Source organism: Cariama cristata, unplaced genomic scaffold (assembly GCF_000690535.1).
Source record: "Cariama cristata isolate BGI_N322 unplaced genomic scaffold, ASM69053v1 scaffold25076, whole genome shotgun sequence".
NCBI lineage: Eukaryota > Metazoa > Chordata > Aves > Cariamiformes > Cariamidae > Cariama > Cariama cristata.
The window spans coordinates 54,356-69,842 of record NW_009623096.1 but is presented as its reverse complement, the minus strand read 5'-3'; the positions used below and the strand labels follow the sequence as shown (position 1 = coordinate 69,842).

General features: G+C 42.5%; 1 protein-coding gene across 1 annotated transcript in view; it reads left to right on the top strand.

The window, feature by feature from the left end:
* The window catches only part of NIPAL2 (NIPA-like domain containing 2), a gene marked incomplete at its 5' end in the record, with an annotated part of 32,551 nt that overhangs the window by 8,828 nt on the left and 8,236 nt on the right, over positions 1–15,487 (top strand). The window contains 3 exons of the mRNA XM_009702608.1: positions 4,862–4,921; positions 6,888–7,009; positions 13,023–13,119. Coding sequence (XP_009700910.1) covers positions 4,862–4,921; positions 6,888–7,009; positions 13,023–13,119 — 279 coding nt within the window. The remainder of the gene's footprint in view (positions 1–4,861; positions 4,922–6,887; positions 7,010–13,022; positions 13,120–15,487) is intronic.

The window sequence follows — 15,487 nt, the reverse complement described above, 5'->3', positions numbered from 1 at the left end:
TTTCCTTTGAGTTTGATAAGGCTGAATTGGACAAAATACAGAAAATACACACGATGGATCAGTATGTATTTTCTATCCTTAACTTCTCCTGTTGTGTATTATCCCTTTCTTAAAGAAACAATCCTAACTGCAGCTTTCATGTCTAGGAGGCAGAGGAGTTGTTTTGTGAGCTGGGTTCTCACCATTCAGTGTCTGCTGGTGGCAGAACCCACATATCACACTATTCTTTATTTCTGTTTGTGCTGGAGAAAACCTACATATGGAGATAATCATAAACGATCACTCTCCTAAGAGAATGAGCAGCTGACTAAGCTATGTGTAGCACCATTACAGCCCTCCCTTAAGGCATTTAATTGTGTATCATGCAGAAAATGGACATTTTCTACCATTTTTTCAATTTAAATTGAAATTCACATGATGCAGTGAATAAATATTCATTCAATAATGTGAATATATATTCATTCAACATACAGTGAAGAAATATTCATTCCATAATGAATATAAAACAGCCTGGTTTATGCTGATGTATGAGAAGATGAAATTGTTTCAACATAACAATTAAGCTCCTGAACAAACTCTTTTTTTCCCATTTTCTACCCAATAGTTTTTATTTATCATGATTTTGATGTAGTGCCAAGTCATAATATTTTTCATTTGAACTACTAACTCTGCACTTCCAGATTGAACTGTTTCATGAACCTTCAGAAAGGCTCTGCCATATAGATACAGATATTTTACAGGACCTATTTACTTCTCAATTTGTGGATATTAATATAAGCATGATGCAATCAAGGCATGAAATGAGCTCAAGGATTTCATCAGAATGTGTTGGTTCTGTAATGTTTAATCCTTAACAGATTATCTCCCAGATTTTCTACCCTTCTCTTCATCTAGCAAGCTATCTGCCACCACTCTTGGTGGGAGTAGGATCTGTGCCTAGTTTTGAAAGTTTTACCTAAATAATCAGCTAAAAAACTAAAAATGTTGTGATTCACCCAAAAGTCTACAAGTCTTCTCAGACAACAAGGGATGCAGTCTTTGCTTCAATGACTTACAGGCTGACAATTCAGGCTTAGAGTTGTGCATGTGTTGTACTGCTAAAACCAGCGATTCAAAACCAATGAGGCTTCAGAACAGTGATAAATTGCTTATTTTGCTGCCAAGTTGTTGCCAGCTTACACTTTGAGACAATTTTTCATCTACATTTCTGTATTATTGTATTCTATTGCTGACCAATTAAAAAATTAAATAGAGACTATTGCTTACTCTGGCACAGATCTGAATCTCTGTAACTGTCTGTAGCTTAAAAAAAAAAAAACAACAGGCAAACAAATCAACAGTTGCAAAGACACATTAATACTTTTCAGCACGGCAATTGCCCAAGTTCCTTCGTCTATTCATCCATAGAGCTGAACATAATGTTCAGTGATTTATTTCCCACATCAGTATAATGGTGTAGGAGGAGGAGGCACACAGCTTCTGTGACAGAGGGGGAACAAGAAGACCTTGGCGTGGGAAAGGGAAAATTGGGGCTGGGTGGTAGGAAGTCAGACTCATGCTGCCGTGATGGAGTGAAGTCACGGTGAAGGGGAAGCAGGCTAGGTGGAAAGTGCGAGGCTTTAACACCACTGGTAGTGAGGAGGAGAGGTGGGGAGACGGGAGACACCTCGCATGGGGGCTGAGGGATGGTGGGAGAGGAGCGGAGAGTCTGGAGAGATGAGCACAGGGGTTTCATCATGGCTGCATTTAGAAGCTGAATTTGGGACACAGTAAGGGCTTTAACTCATATGTCTGGCAGGTTTAGCTGTGGTCTCTGAATGCCCAGTTACCCTTCTGCCAAGGGTTCACAGGGTCCTAGGATAACTCAGGTTGGAAGGGACCTCAGGAAGTCCCTAACCCAACCTCCTGCTCACAGCAGGGTCAGCTTGGAGGCCACCAGGCAGAGAGGAGATGATGGGGGGAATGTGTTGGCCATCTAGCATATTGTCTTAAACTGCCTTTTCTGGAGGAGTTAATGTCTTAAGCAGTTAAATGCACCTAAGACTGTGGGCTGGAGCCCAGAGGGGTTAAGGAAGAGGGCCAAAGCAGCGGTGAGGGCTGTGCATTTCTCACTGGGTTCCTGGGGTACACTTTGCTGTCTGCCGTTTGTCTTGCCAGCCAAGGAAAGCTGCAAAGCCAGCAGAAAGCAAAACGAGCAAATGCCAGCCTGCGCTCCTGGGGGTCACAGGCTCCCTTCATACCTCTCCTCCTCTGGCCAGTACTCTCCAGTGAGCCACTGTCTGCCCCAAGACAATCTGCCCTCGGTTTCCCTGATTTAACCTGGTTCGAACCCACCCTGTAAATTGAAGAACATAAAAGACTATTTAAACGTCAAACATATGGACCTTAAACTCTAGAAAATTAACAAAATAAAATTAAAATATGGTGTTAGCCAGCATGTAATAGCAAGGTGCTCTTTTGGCTGTGCCACCATAACTTGCTTAAAATTCAACCCTGAAGGTAACAGTCAGAGTTTGCCAGATTTCTGATCAGTCAGGTATGTCCTCTAGCGTCTCATCAGGTCTGTGTAACTATTCTCTGCTTCTTCACTTAGATTTACCCCATTTGCTTTTCTTCTTCACTTGAATGCATATGAAGTGTTGGTGGCTTCTCCACAGGGACAGTTGTCTTTTGTGTTCAGAGTCTCTCCTGGGTCTCACGCTCCTCACCTTGGTGTTGCACCTCCCCTCCTACTTCAGTTTTTCCTCCAATCCCAGATACATGTTCTTAAAACCTCTCTTATTTTTAGATTCCTCTACATATTACACATCATAAAGAGCATTAATTATACATACATTCTGTTAAGTTCATGATCTCTTGTGCATTACTAGCTATCTCTGGAGAAAGAGCTTGCTGCATTTGAATGCATTACTGAAGCGAATGACAGGCAGAGTGACAAGTTTCATTATCTGGCTGCATTCCAGTGCCTCCCTGTGCCCACTGCCAGCCTCAGAGATTGCGATCCCCCCAACCTGCCATTTGTCATCTCCAGAGAGGTAGGCAGTGGAGTTTTGGGCATAACTCATCTCACCCCAAACTGAATGCCAATGCTGGAATTGAACCCTAGACTGCATTTACTAGATCTCCACTGAATGCAAAGAGCCCAGACAATGGGATGCTAAAAAAAAATAATAAATCGCTGAGGCATCAGTTCATGAACCAATGGGTGTTTGCTGTGACAATGACTGCCTAGGTGGGTGGGCTGAGGTGGGGTTTGGGAGAGCTATGACAGCAGGGAGACAGAGCAGTAATTAAGCCCTGCACTATCTTGGTTGATGCTGCTTCTTTCCTGGTTTTAGTCCTCTCTCTTTTCTAAACCTAGGTAGCTCTGCTATTACCGGTGTTGCCTGGATACCAGTGTCTTGTCTCCAGCAAAGCTGTCACTGAAAAATTGAATAAAGAAAACCATGTCAGGCTGCTTACTTCCAGTGAGGCATTTTCAGTTAGAGGTTCTTTTATTGCCCTTACTCGTTTGCATAGATCTGCATCACTTTTGATACAGTTTAAATTTATGACTTCTGCTATACCTGATTTTCTACTGACTGGGTAACACAGACATGATGCTGAATTCCAGTTCTCTGTTTACCTCTTGGTATGAACCTCTCTAGATTTATCTAGAGTACATCTACTAGCTAACCAGAAGTTAAATTTTCCATTAGAACAACAGAGATAATGAGGCAAAGATGGTTGCAAAAAGGTTAAACTATTATTTTAAGAATAAACCAAGAATTTCATGCTGTAGGTGGGAACAGAGCTCTTGTAACAGCATCCCATGATTTAGGTTCAATGTGTCCCTTCACTGTCCCTCCTGGGCAGAGTCTTTCTTTGAGGTTTCTAAATAAATCTAACATTACTGATGCACCTCTCCCAAAAGCCTTTCCTCAACTTTTTTACATAGGAGCTATTCAGCCTCTTTCGCTTCTCCTTAGAGGTTGATGCTGTCATGTTGTATGCTGGAATAGAGCCATCTCTCCCCGGTGGCCAACAGCCTCATCTATCTTAAGTCCTAACGCCTTCTTGCCCCTCTAGCACATGTTCACGCTGAGCTACTTACCAGAAATCCTGGCCTGACCACTGCTGCTGCTCACCCACCCACTGCTACCCATCCTGAAGAGGCAGGGCTAGGAGCTGACAGAGAGGAGACACAAGAGCTGAACGAGGGAAAGAGTTGCCCAGGGAACAGGAGGTCATTTCCAGGGCTCACTTCCATTTTTCTCCTTCCTCATTACATGTCACTCTAGAAGATCGTGGGCAGTGCTCCTGTATGGTACACATGCTGGTTCTTCCACCTGCTTGTTTGTAGACACCATGACCACTCTCTTAGTTCGTACTAAATGCTATGCTTTTGCAGTGGCTTGCTTTCTCTCAGTTGTACTGCTGCTACTTTACTTACAAGCCTTTAATACATTGACATCTAAAGCAGCAGAATTTTATCCCTCTGTGAGGCATTTTGCCTTGAGTGAGTCCATATAGTGAGTTGGTGGCCAAATGGGGAGTGAAATGGTGAGGCTGATTGGTGCCCAGCTTTCCTGACACTTCCACATATGACTGAATCAGAGCAGTTTAAGCAGTGTCTGCGTGGGAGATGGGAAGGGTATTGCAGCTCTTCAACCACGTAAGAGCCTGCTAGATACATTTAAAATCTTACAAAATCTGAGGGTTGGTTGGTTGGTTGCCAGAATGGACTCCTGGCTGGTTATATCATGGTATGGTGCAACAACAACAGCCATGAGATATATTTAAATTTGGCCCTGGGCAGCTTTTTGCTATAGCAGCTGATATTCTAACAAATATAAAAAATGTCTTTATATTTCTGTTCTAGGTAGTGCGTTTATTTCTGTCTTATTCCTAAAGAAGACCATGAGGGCTGCTGATATATTGGGTAAGTAAGCGTTTGCTAATATGGACATGTGTATCGCCATATGCTTGGCAAGCTGTAACTCTCACGCAGCCCCCCACCTTCACACTCCCACTTTCGCGAGATACTTTCAAAATTGGGAAGATGTGACAAAAAGAGAGAGAATCTTCAATCCATGTGGAAAAGACTGTGCTCCCAAATCCTCTGCTCTTATAACCATAACTCATTCCTTACGTGTCCTTATTGCTCAAATTTATTGTCATTGTCTATTTTTGCCTCTGATGTTGTATTTAGTATTATCTTTATGAGTACAACACTATTTTAATAAAAACAATGAAGTTATTGATTTATTCGTTCAAATATAAGATTTGTTTTCGTACTGCATAGACATTGCACAAAAATTCAAGCTCAATTAAAAGTGACATCTTCCCTTTTGGTATTAATTTTATCACTTCAAATAAAAAATAATCATGTTGTCAAATGTTTTGTTGGGAAACATGGTCTTCACTGTAAAAGCATGACAACTTTTTCTCTGTGTCCAAGATTTTTTTGCATATCAAAACTGCCCAGCTTGAACACAGTAATAGTGAGAATCAAACATATTTCAGAGTTTGGGCTTTACACCAAGTCATCTCGGCTGGAACAGTGCACCTGATGTTGCTACAGGGCACCTGATATTTCTGCGGGGTTCCTAATGTCTAGGCTTGATTGTCCATAGTATAACGAGGGCATCCCAGCTGTTCTCAGGAATGTTTTGGAGAGATTTGTTCGGTATTGTTCCAGGAATACTGTATAATATTTATTTAGGTTTGGGATCCAAGTTTGCCAGCTCAGCTGCTACATTCAAAATCCTCCCTCCCTTGACTGATCGTGTTTCCCTTATGGCCTTATACATTGTGTGTTGCTTTAACTAGTGCTCAGCACTGATTTATTTTATTTCTGTGAGTTCGGCTTTGCAAGAAGGATTTAACAATGTTGCTACATTCCATAGGAATGAGCTGTATGATGGGAAATATGGTGATGTTTTTGCAAGCACATAAATATAGAACAGTTCTGCTTTTCCAAAGGAACTGTCGATAGCAGTGCCAGCAAAGCCCTTCGGATGCACTTTGTTTTGTATTCCTGAGCCTTGTATTCCACACCGATTTATACGTTTGCCAAGAATTTTAAAGATTACTTGAAAAAAAATTGATTAGCTAATATCTTCCTTAATCCAATACAGATTATGAGCTCAAGATCGGCTCAATTCTATCTTGATACCTCAATGAACATCTGTGTTTGACAGCTGGCTGTCCACAAGGCAGAACTTCCAGATTTTTATTAAAAGCACAATAATGCAAGTTTGACCTTGAAAAGAGGCCCTGGCAACCTAATGCCTGAGCAGTCTTTTGCAAATCAACCTTTTATAAAACAGTTCATAGGTCTGCAAATACAACAGGGAGCGGCCAAAACGTTGGCTTCGTGACAACTTCACATAAGCATTGGACTGGAACTCACGTGTTGCACCTAGTGTTTCCAGGGCAGGTCCATAGCTGCCGCAGATCTCTGTGGCCACACTGACTTTGGGAGAGTTATGTTTGTTTACACTGGTTAATGATCTAGCTGTCTGCCTCAGTAAGTAACTTGTCCTTTCAGTTTAGGATAAGTTTATGTGACCTACTTTGTGCCTGCGAGAAATACAAAGGATTGATTCTCCTCTGTCATGCACTTGGTATCAGAATTGAGAATATTAGAGAATGCATTGCTGAGTTGCAACCCTAATTCATGGGCCTTTACTGACAGCTTTTTTAATATTTCCAAAATCTTTTGAGTCCTTAATAAAAATTACAATAAAGATAAGACCACAAATGCAAGGCAACCCAATTACCTAAGCTCAGATCTGATTAAATGGACTTCAGATTTTTTTCTTTTTCCAAACCAGCTGGAGAGCAAGGATGACCATGATTACCAAATATTGTATTACCAAAATAATGTGTCCTTTTCTTTAAAGGAGGAACACTGACAGTGACAGGGACATACTTATTGGTGACATTCTCTCCAAATGCACCCCAAGAGCTCACCGCAAGACGAGTACAGAATTACTTAGTGAGCTGGCCTTTTTTGGTATATTCGGTGAGTATCTGGTTCATACTACTCACTAAACCAGAAAAACTGGGGTTATTGGGCTTTTGCAGTGTTATGAATTAGTGGCAGAAAAACTGCTCCTGAAGATAAATTGTGTGATTTTCATAGGAGAGAGAGCAAGTCTCTAGATCACCACCCCAGTCCAAATGCTGAAAATATGCTGAACCAAAAGATGTCTTTCGAGCTATGTGCTGGGGGAAAGTCACAGTTGTGCAGGATTAACAAGAACAGCAAGATTTTGGGGTTTGGTGGGCTTGAGGGAAAACCTAAATATTGGCACTGCTTGTATTTCCTATATAGGTGTTCATGCCACACTGTCTGCATGTACATCTAAGTTACAGCACTTTTCTGGGATGTGATGGACTTGTGCTTCTAAAAATAACGCTATGTATGCTCTTGGTCCTGCTTTTCTCTTTCATATCACTCTGTTTTACCCCCATGTTGTTAAACCTGGCTGAAAGGAGCTTTACATGGAGTTGAGATGTGGAGAGCTGGTCTCTTCACTGCCACGCAGGTTAATCTGAACCTGAGTTTGAATTTAAATACAAAAATACCATTTTGATTAAAGTATCTGTACACAAATTTCAAATACCATAAGCCTTCTTCGATGTATTTAATTAGTGTCAGGAGCAAGACCAGAGTGAGTAGGAGGAATTTCTCCCCCTCTTTTCCTCTGGAATGCTGCAAATTTGTTCTTCCAGCTGAATGTAAAAGATGCAATATAGGAGCTTCAGAAGCCGTTACTTTCTTCCCAGTAAAGTGAGTCGCTTGGGTTAGATTATTAGTGCCCAGGCTTTTCTCAGTAGGAAACTCAGAAAGCCACTGAGTACACGGTTTAAGGACCTTAATCTTTTAGTCAACCTGCAGACTTTACATACATCTAACATGCTAACATACATGAGACTACTGATTAAGCAGAAAGTACATGCTACCACAAAAAATGCTGATCCTCTTGCTCAAATTTTGTGCATTTTAAAAGATCCTGACAGCTGGTGATACAGCTCAATGAAAGAAATTAATGATCATGCTGCACAAATCACAACATGCTCTTTCAATCAGGCAGTAGAGAGGCTTTTGAAGGCAATGCCCACGAGTTTTGGGGTACTCAGGGTAGCTTCAGCTAGAGCTTCAGCAAATCCATGTAGTCAGCAAAAGGGGAAGGACTTCTTTGGGGGGGGTTCAGAACAGGGGGCTTGGTGCTTGCTGGAGGACCCTCTCTCCTTCCTAATGAATATGCCCCTCTACCATGCGGTTCCACCTATAGATACCAAAACAGCCCAGTGTTTTAGGCACTGATTTAAAATTGCTGACTCACCCATTTGTGTAGAGGTGGTGGAGGGAGAAAATTCCCCATCCACGCCGAGTGACACCAGAAATTTCTGTGCTGTGTGCTATTCGCATTTTCTTAAAACCAATAGGTTGCTGGAAAAGGGCTTTTCCCTATCTGAGGACCTTTTTGACCTTCTTTCAGGAAAAGTTAATAAGAACACAGTTGAATGCCTAGGAAGACTGTGCTGTGTTCTTAGGAGACATTCTAAGGAGGTGGTACGTAACCCCTGGGCTTTCGTTCCCCTCCTCTCTCTTTTCCTTGCCTCAGCCAGCATCCAATTCTACATGTACAACATGGGTTGCAGGGAAGGATGGAGCAAGTACACAGCAAATCTTGTTGACTCAACAACATATCAAGCTTTATTTGTTCCTTATGCTCCCTGGATTCATCTGTTTTGAGCTTCCTCTGTCCAAAGCTCCACAAGAGACTCTGAGATACCACCCTGATTATCCTGGCATGCTGCTGGAAGTTCAAGCAAACTCTGCTGTAAACATTCTCTTTGGGCAAGGAACTAGCTCTTCATTATTGTTTGTAAAATGCCTAGCACAGGTTGGCTGCCGAGATATAAAAAAGCGCAGCAGAAGTTGCAGAGTTTCCAGTATAAATATATAGTGAGGAGACAGTACAGCAGTATAATGCAGTCCAACAGTCTTTCTAAAAGTAGACCCAGAGTGTGGTCTGCTGAGAAATACAAAGCCCCAGTGGTACAAAATGTTCTGTGTGGGTGATAAACCATCCCCATGTGGCACTCCACTGGCACCAGAGTTCTGCAGAAATAGCCTCTAGTTCCCACATGAGACAACTTTGAGTCACCTTCTGAGACTTTGCAGTAGCATAATCATGTCTAAGCAAGAATGACTTGCTTGATTTTTTTCTTTTTTGCTTACTTGCACTTTGAGTCACTACAGAAGACATCAATTATAGATGAAACTCTTAGGTTTCCCTAAACAGAAGCATAGTGAGTATTGGGTTGTTAATATTTAATCTCTGTAAAATCAGTTTCAAAGCATTTCTGCTTTTCTTTCGAAGTGCCTAGAAGACCCTCCTGGTTCATTAGTCCCTATGTTGCTGTATATCCCATAAAAAGAGTTGAGGCAGACAATGTGGTCTTTTCTTCTGGTGCCTTCTGGTAACGCTTAGAAACATGGAAAACATCATGATTATAAAAAAATGTTGATGAGATGTGGACTTGAGAAGACTTCAGTAGAGATTAGTTATAATAGCAAAAATGATTGTAAGCAGGTCAAGTTCCTTCAATTCCTCTAAACAGAATATGTGAAGCTGATATAATCTATGCACTTCCCAATCCTAGACTTTGTATTTAACACTACCACAGCTATCAACTATGACAGTGAGCACTATTTTGGGTGATTCTGAGGAGGTAATCATAGGCAACAGCTGGGGCACCCCAGGAGGGTCCCTGTTTGCTTGAGGTCCTGTTAGGAGCCATGCACTCTGCTTGCAGCGTGACTCAATGTGGTGGCCTCTCCCTTGTCTTGCGATTAAAGGTGACCTGTTGGTGGGTCACCGAGCGGCAGAGAACTGTGGAAGACTAGTTTGGCTGCTGGGCAGCATGAGGTGAAAACTAATTGTTTGAATTTCATGCTTAGTGTGCGAGACTCGACAAAGCTGAGTAAACTTAAATAACAGCCCTGAAAAGCACACATCAGCTTTCTCCCCACGTTTGGCCGCAGGGCCATCTCTGGCCCTTGCACCACTGCTGTTCTTGGGGCTTCCCCTGAAGGCAGAAGCAGCCAAGCACACAGACCTGCATGCCCCTTCCAGAGCTGCCATCAGGGCCTCTTTTATGTCCTTGTGATGTTTTTGCTTGGCTGTTTCCTTTCAGAAGTGAGTCTTCTTGGTGGATTGGTTTGCTTTTAAACAGGAGGAGATCACAGTGGAGATTTATGGTAGTTTTAGCAAGAAAGGAGCTGAAGATAGGATGAGGACTGACAGAGGGCTGATGGACAGAGCCAGCAACGATGACCTGGTTTAGTTGCGGTTGGTGGTGCTCGGCACTACCTGCCATGCTGGGGGTTGGAGTGAGGTGGAAGAGGGAGTGAGCACCAGAGTTGGTGTGATGGAGTGGTTTGAGCCAGTGACTGTTCCTGGGCTTGTTTTTGAATGATTGTTCTTGCAAAATTTGAAACCTAAGTGACAGGGCAGATGATGGTGCTTCCCTCTATTGGCACTGTGATTAAAGTTTTCTAGGGGATAGAAAATGAATCAATACCTGAGGTGTAGCTGGCTGCCTACAGCCGGGCTGTCTCATGGGTTTCTGCACACTCTGTGGCAACCAGTCCAAGGGTCTGGGAGATGTGACGGGTGCTCAGGTTTGCACCAGGGGAGGGAAGCAGATCTCAGAGTGCTGTGTCATCTGGTGCCATGGCCCCATCCCAGTCACACCATCCTGTGTGCCAGTCCTGAACTGGTGTGTCATGGAAGAGGATACCTGGGACATTTCTGGAACCTCTTTCTTAGTCTGGGTACATTTCCATGCGGGGAATATTTATTTAGCACAGATTTCTTCTATTCTGTTAGCAATTGTTCACTGTCAAAATAGCAACTGAAACTATTTGGAGGCTGTTGTAGCTGCAGCCTGATAAATGTGATATTCCCCTCTGGCCCTAAGATGTGTTTGCCAGTGGCACGAAGAGCAAAGCTGCTACCTTTACTTCTTCTCTCGAGTTCTCTCAAAACCCTGTCGTAGTTTTCCACAGGGAGGCCAAGATGAATGCACATGTCTGCAGATGTTAACATGACTTTTGCCTTGGTTCCTGATTTAGACATACGCAGTGTTACACTGTTGAATAAAGCTGGGGAGGCTGGCCAAGTTCCTTACTGTAAGACTGAGGCAAAAGCCTCTTTTCTACCAGCTGGTGGCCCAGCTTTCACCTCTGGGTGCAAGCCTGGCAGGGAGGGATGTCACTCTGGAGGGAGATGAGACCAGCACTTCACAAGAGATTGCAAAGATCATTAAACAAAGATAAGTCCAAGAATGCTTTTTTTAAGCAACAGCAAAATGCTTTATTATATTCAACACATTTAAAAAAAAAAATGCAGACAGATTGCTTTTTTTTTTTAATCTTGTGTTATATATTTGACATTTTTATAGAAAGGCAGTATAAAATTCACATTTGTATTTTTAATGTTCTGAAATGCAATTGTCTCTCAGTTGTCTTTGGGAGCAAGGGATCAGTGTGAAGGTAAATACAAAAAGAAAGAAAGCATAATTATGTTCTGTTCATATTTTTGAACACTACTAAACCGGGAGAGGTGTGAGTGTGGTAGAGAATTTTAGTAGCTGAATGTAGCCGATGACTGCTTTCCTGCTGCAGTCACTCTCCAAAACGAGAAATCGGCTATGTTACATTATGTAACTGCCGCTAGTGACCGTTCAGTCGTTTCTTTGGAAATTTCATCAGCGCAACACCCAGGTATTTTTGACTCTAGTGCTGCCTCATGGGGACTGTTGGTTTAAGAGTGGACTCGCATTATAAAACATACAATAGCACGTTGGTGACAAAACCAAGGAGATAGACCACAGGTTTTTCTATGACTTGTTTTCTTGGCAAAAAATGACGATAACCAGATTCAGTGATGATGACAATCTCATTTTTCTGTCTTATTTCCCCCATTTGATTACTTTCCAACATGCACAAATGAACTTCTCTTTCTTCATGCTGTCTCTAAGGCTACCAGGCTTCTGAGCACCTCTCAGTGCAGAGGTCCATCATCCCTGGTTTCCTAAGTCTTCTGGGCTTCACAGAAGCTTTTCGGCTCTTGCACTTGCTGTTTTCTTTAGGCACTAAGGGGTATTTGGGCAACGTGGGTAGGAGGGAGAATACCCACATTTTTGAGATGGCAAAAGGCAAGACTTACTAAGGGAATCTGGAAAGAGACACATTAACAGCAAGTCAGTAAATTTAACTGTCTATCATTTAGCTGTCAGTTGTTATTGAATGAGCAAGTTTGGACCATTCATGGTGTAGGTAAAGCTGCTTCAGCAGCTGCAGATGTCCTGCACTGTGGTCTGCTAGTGTGTTGCTGAGCTTTTCAAGGTAAGCTCCTGACAGGTACCTGTGATTTGAGAACCACCACATGAAATATATATTTTCCTCCTTGCAATGTGTGGCAGAAAGTTTGAATAAAAATACAGTGTTTGGGGGAATTTTTTTAGTAGGACTGGGGAGAAAGGCAAAGAGGGCAGCAAAAATAAGCTTGCATGTCACAAAGCGTGATACTAGGAATACCATAGCTGGAAGGAGAGACTGCTGTTCCTCCAGGTAGGTGCTTTACTCCATAGGAATTATAAACAGAGTTTCTGTAAGAATTATTACCAATAAACATGAGTATCTTTGCTGTCACATTAAAAAAGTTTTCTCAATGCTACCACTGACAAAATATAGCTAGAAGTGCAAAAAGAAAAACTAAAGAAATAAGAAATGCTCAAAGTTCAACTTTTGCTATAATAGGAAAAATAAATGACAACAATTGTTTGATAGCTCAGTCAATTGGCAATAAGGTTAGTTTTTAGCAGAAGACGCTTAATAAAGTAATTCTCCTTTGAACTGTTAGAGCAGAGAAAATTAATGTGACATCTCAAAGACTTTGAATGAAGCACTTATTACATAGTTTCACAGCTCTAATTTTTGTCCCATTTATTTTCAGATCTTAGAAATTATAATATTCTGCATTCTCCTCTATTTTTACAAAAGAAAGGCCGTGAAACACATCGTGGTTTTGTTAATGATGGTAGCACTACTGGGTAAGAACATATTATTCACTTTAACGTTGCTGTCTGTTACTTGATAATTCCTTGTCACTCAGTCTTCCCAGCTAGTTCAGTTTAGGGCCATTTCAAGGCAGTGTGCTGAAGGAGGATCATTGAAATATTTCACATGATTCTTGCTGTGGTGTCTTTTTGAAGACAGAAGCTGATTATGAAACATAGTTTCTACACTTACTGCTGGGACTATTCCTTTTTACAGATTTCCTAAAATTAATATGCCGTGTGCAATAGTATTCTGAAACTTTTCTTAAATAACACTGTAGCTTTAGATCCTGGGAAAGCAGACTGTTTGAAACTTTGTTTTGGAGAGCAGGCTACCTGTGAAAATCAGTTCTTTAAAACAGAGCAGCTTAAGACCTTGAAAGCACTCTGTAAACAAATGCAGTGATATGCTGTGACTATACGGGAACTTTTCTTTGAATTATCTATGTCTGTTCGCATATGCAACCTTTCATACTTTACCATCTTTCCAGAAGCATAACAAGAACTCAGTGGGCCACTGAAATTTCCCTTCTGATTAATGTTGCCACAATCAATACCCAGGGAAACAAGGGAGATCATTTTACCAGGCAGCTTTCAATAGTTAAACTTGAATCAGTTTTGAAGAATGTCAGGAGGCTACATCTAAAGTTCCACTGCTTGCAGGCATATGTTAAGAGTTTGTCACCACCTCATGTCTTCTCCGATCCTTGTCTTGTCACTTCTTCATGAAACCCTGGTGAGACACCATGTTTCTTTGGATGAAGTGAAAGGTGCTTAAACTGTGCCATTGAAGTCAATGGCTGTATTTTCACTGAGTTCAGTGGGTGCATGTATCACTCTGCAAAGACTTACAAGGCACATTTCTAATGGAGCTGGTCATGAGTGTTTTGATAAAACAGAACTTTGCTAAAATTTGCCACTTACACAATTTGGATTTAACTGAATGTGAAAAACCCTCACAGATTTATTAACTGCCTGCCTTCAGATCCCTCAGTGGTTTCTTACCCAACTGAAAAGCCTAGACTTTCAGATCAAGTTTTTGGGACAGTCTTTCCATTTAAGTTTCCCACCGCTAGGAACATTAGGATGTGTAGCTCTGCAGAAGCCTTGAAGGAGTTCCACGCTCTGCACGAGGCAGAGATGGAGAAGCCCGAAAAGCCTGAGTCTAACTGTTGGACTGCTCTTGGTTTGGAGGAGTGAAGCGTGAGTCCGGCCATCCCCCAGCTCCTAGCACGGAGCCTAGGAGCTTTGGCAGAGCTCACCTGAGTTGCTCTGCAGCTTCCAACCCTGCTGTGAGGAGCGTGAAGCACTGTGTGGTCCTGAATGATGAGTGGGTCCAGCCTCCTTGTTGCATAGCTGGAAGCCTGAAGATCCCCAGACGGGCTTCTACACTTGACTGCCACAGTTCTGGGCAGATCCACCACAATGGCTGCCCCAAGCAAGGTCAACACATGGCTCTGGGAGACCTGGGCCGTTGGGCTGCGTAGACCTGCGTGTTTATTTTGCTGTGGAGCCTGCCAACCCTGATGCCACCAGCGCCAAAAGGACAGGTGAAGCTACTGAAGAGCAACAGAGCTGCAAACCTGTGCCCCAGCAGGCACTCCTGCAGCTCGGTGGTCAGACAGCAGTCAACCAAAAATACAACTTCAGCTGGTGGGTGCTGAGGTTTTGGTGAGCATATGCAGCTTGAGGAAAAATGTGTCATTATTTCTGCTCTATTAAAAAGGACACAAATGAACAAATCCTGCTTCATGGGAATTTTTGAAATACTGACATTTCCCTCGAGCAGGAAACCCAGAACTGTGGCTGGTCCCAGTCCCTGCAGCTGTCCTGGTGCCTGGCAGTCCCCACAAAGCTACACTTAGAGCCTTCTGCTTGGTCTCTAACCTTTCCGCTGAGCAAAGTGATGGGGGTGCTGAGAGAGGGGCCGGCATCTTTGCTGCCAGCTGTTGGACACATGCACTGCCCTTGGAGAGCCCCGGCTGCGGGAAGGGCAGATGAGGCTTGGGGTCTTGGTGGTAGCTCATGGAAAGGGATTTCTGCCTTTTCTCATATCTGCACAGATACATTCCTGATGAAGGGTTCGTACAGATGTAAATTAAATGTAGAAATGTTTCTTTAAAGAGAGGGCAGCCTTTGTGTTTCACTGGATATGACAGCTACTTTCATTTTGAAGAAAATACAGAGGTGATCGTAAAATCTGCAATCGTTTTGCTTAGTACAACTCTGCAGGTTCATTTGGTGAGAATTATCTTACCTCATGTATATACTGGGAGTTATCATAGGTTTGGATGGAAATATTTCAGATTAAAGTGGGATTTCTGAGTTTCCTGCCCTAACAGCTGGAAAGTGACATCATTTG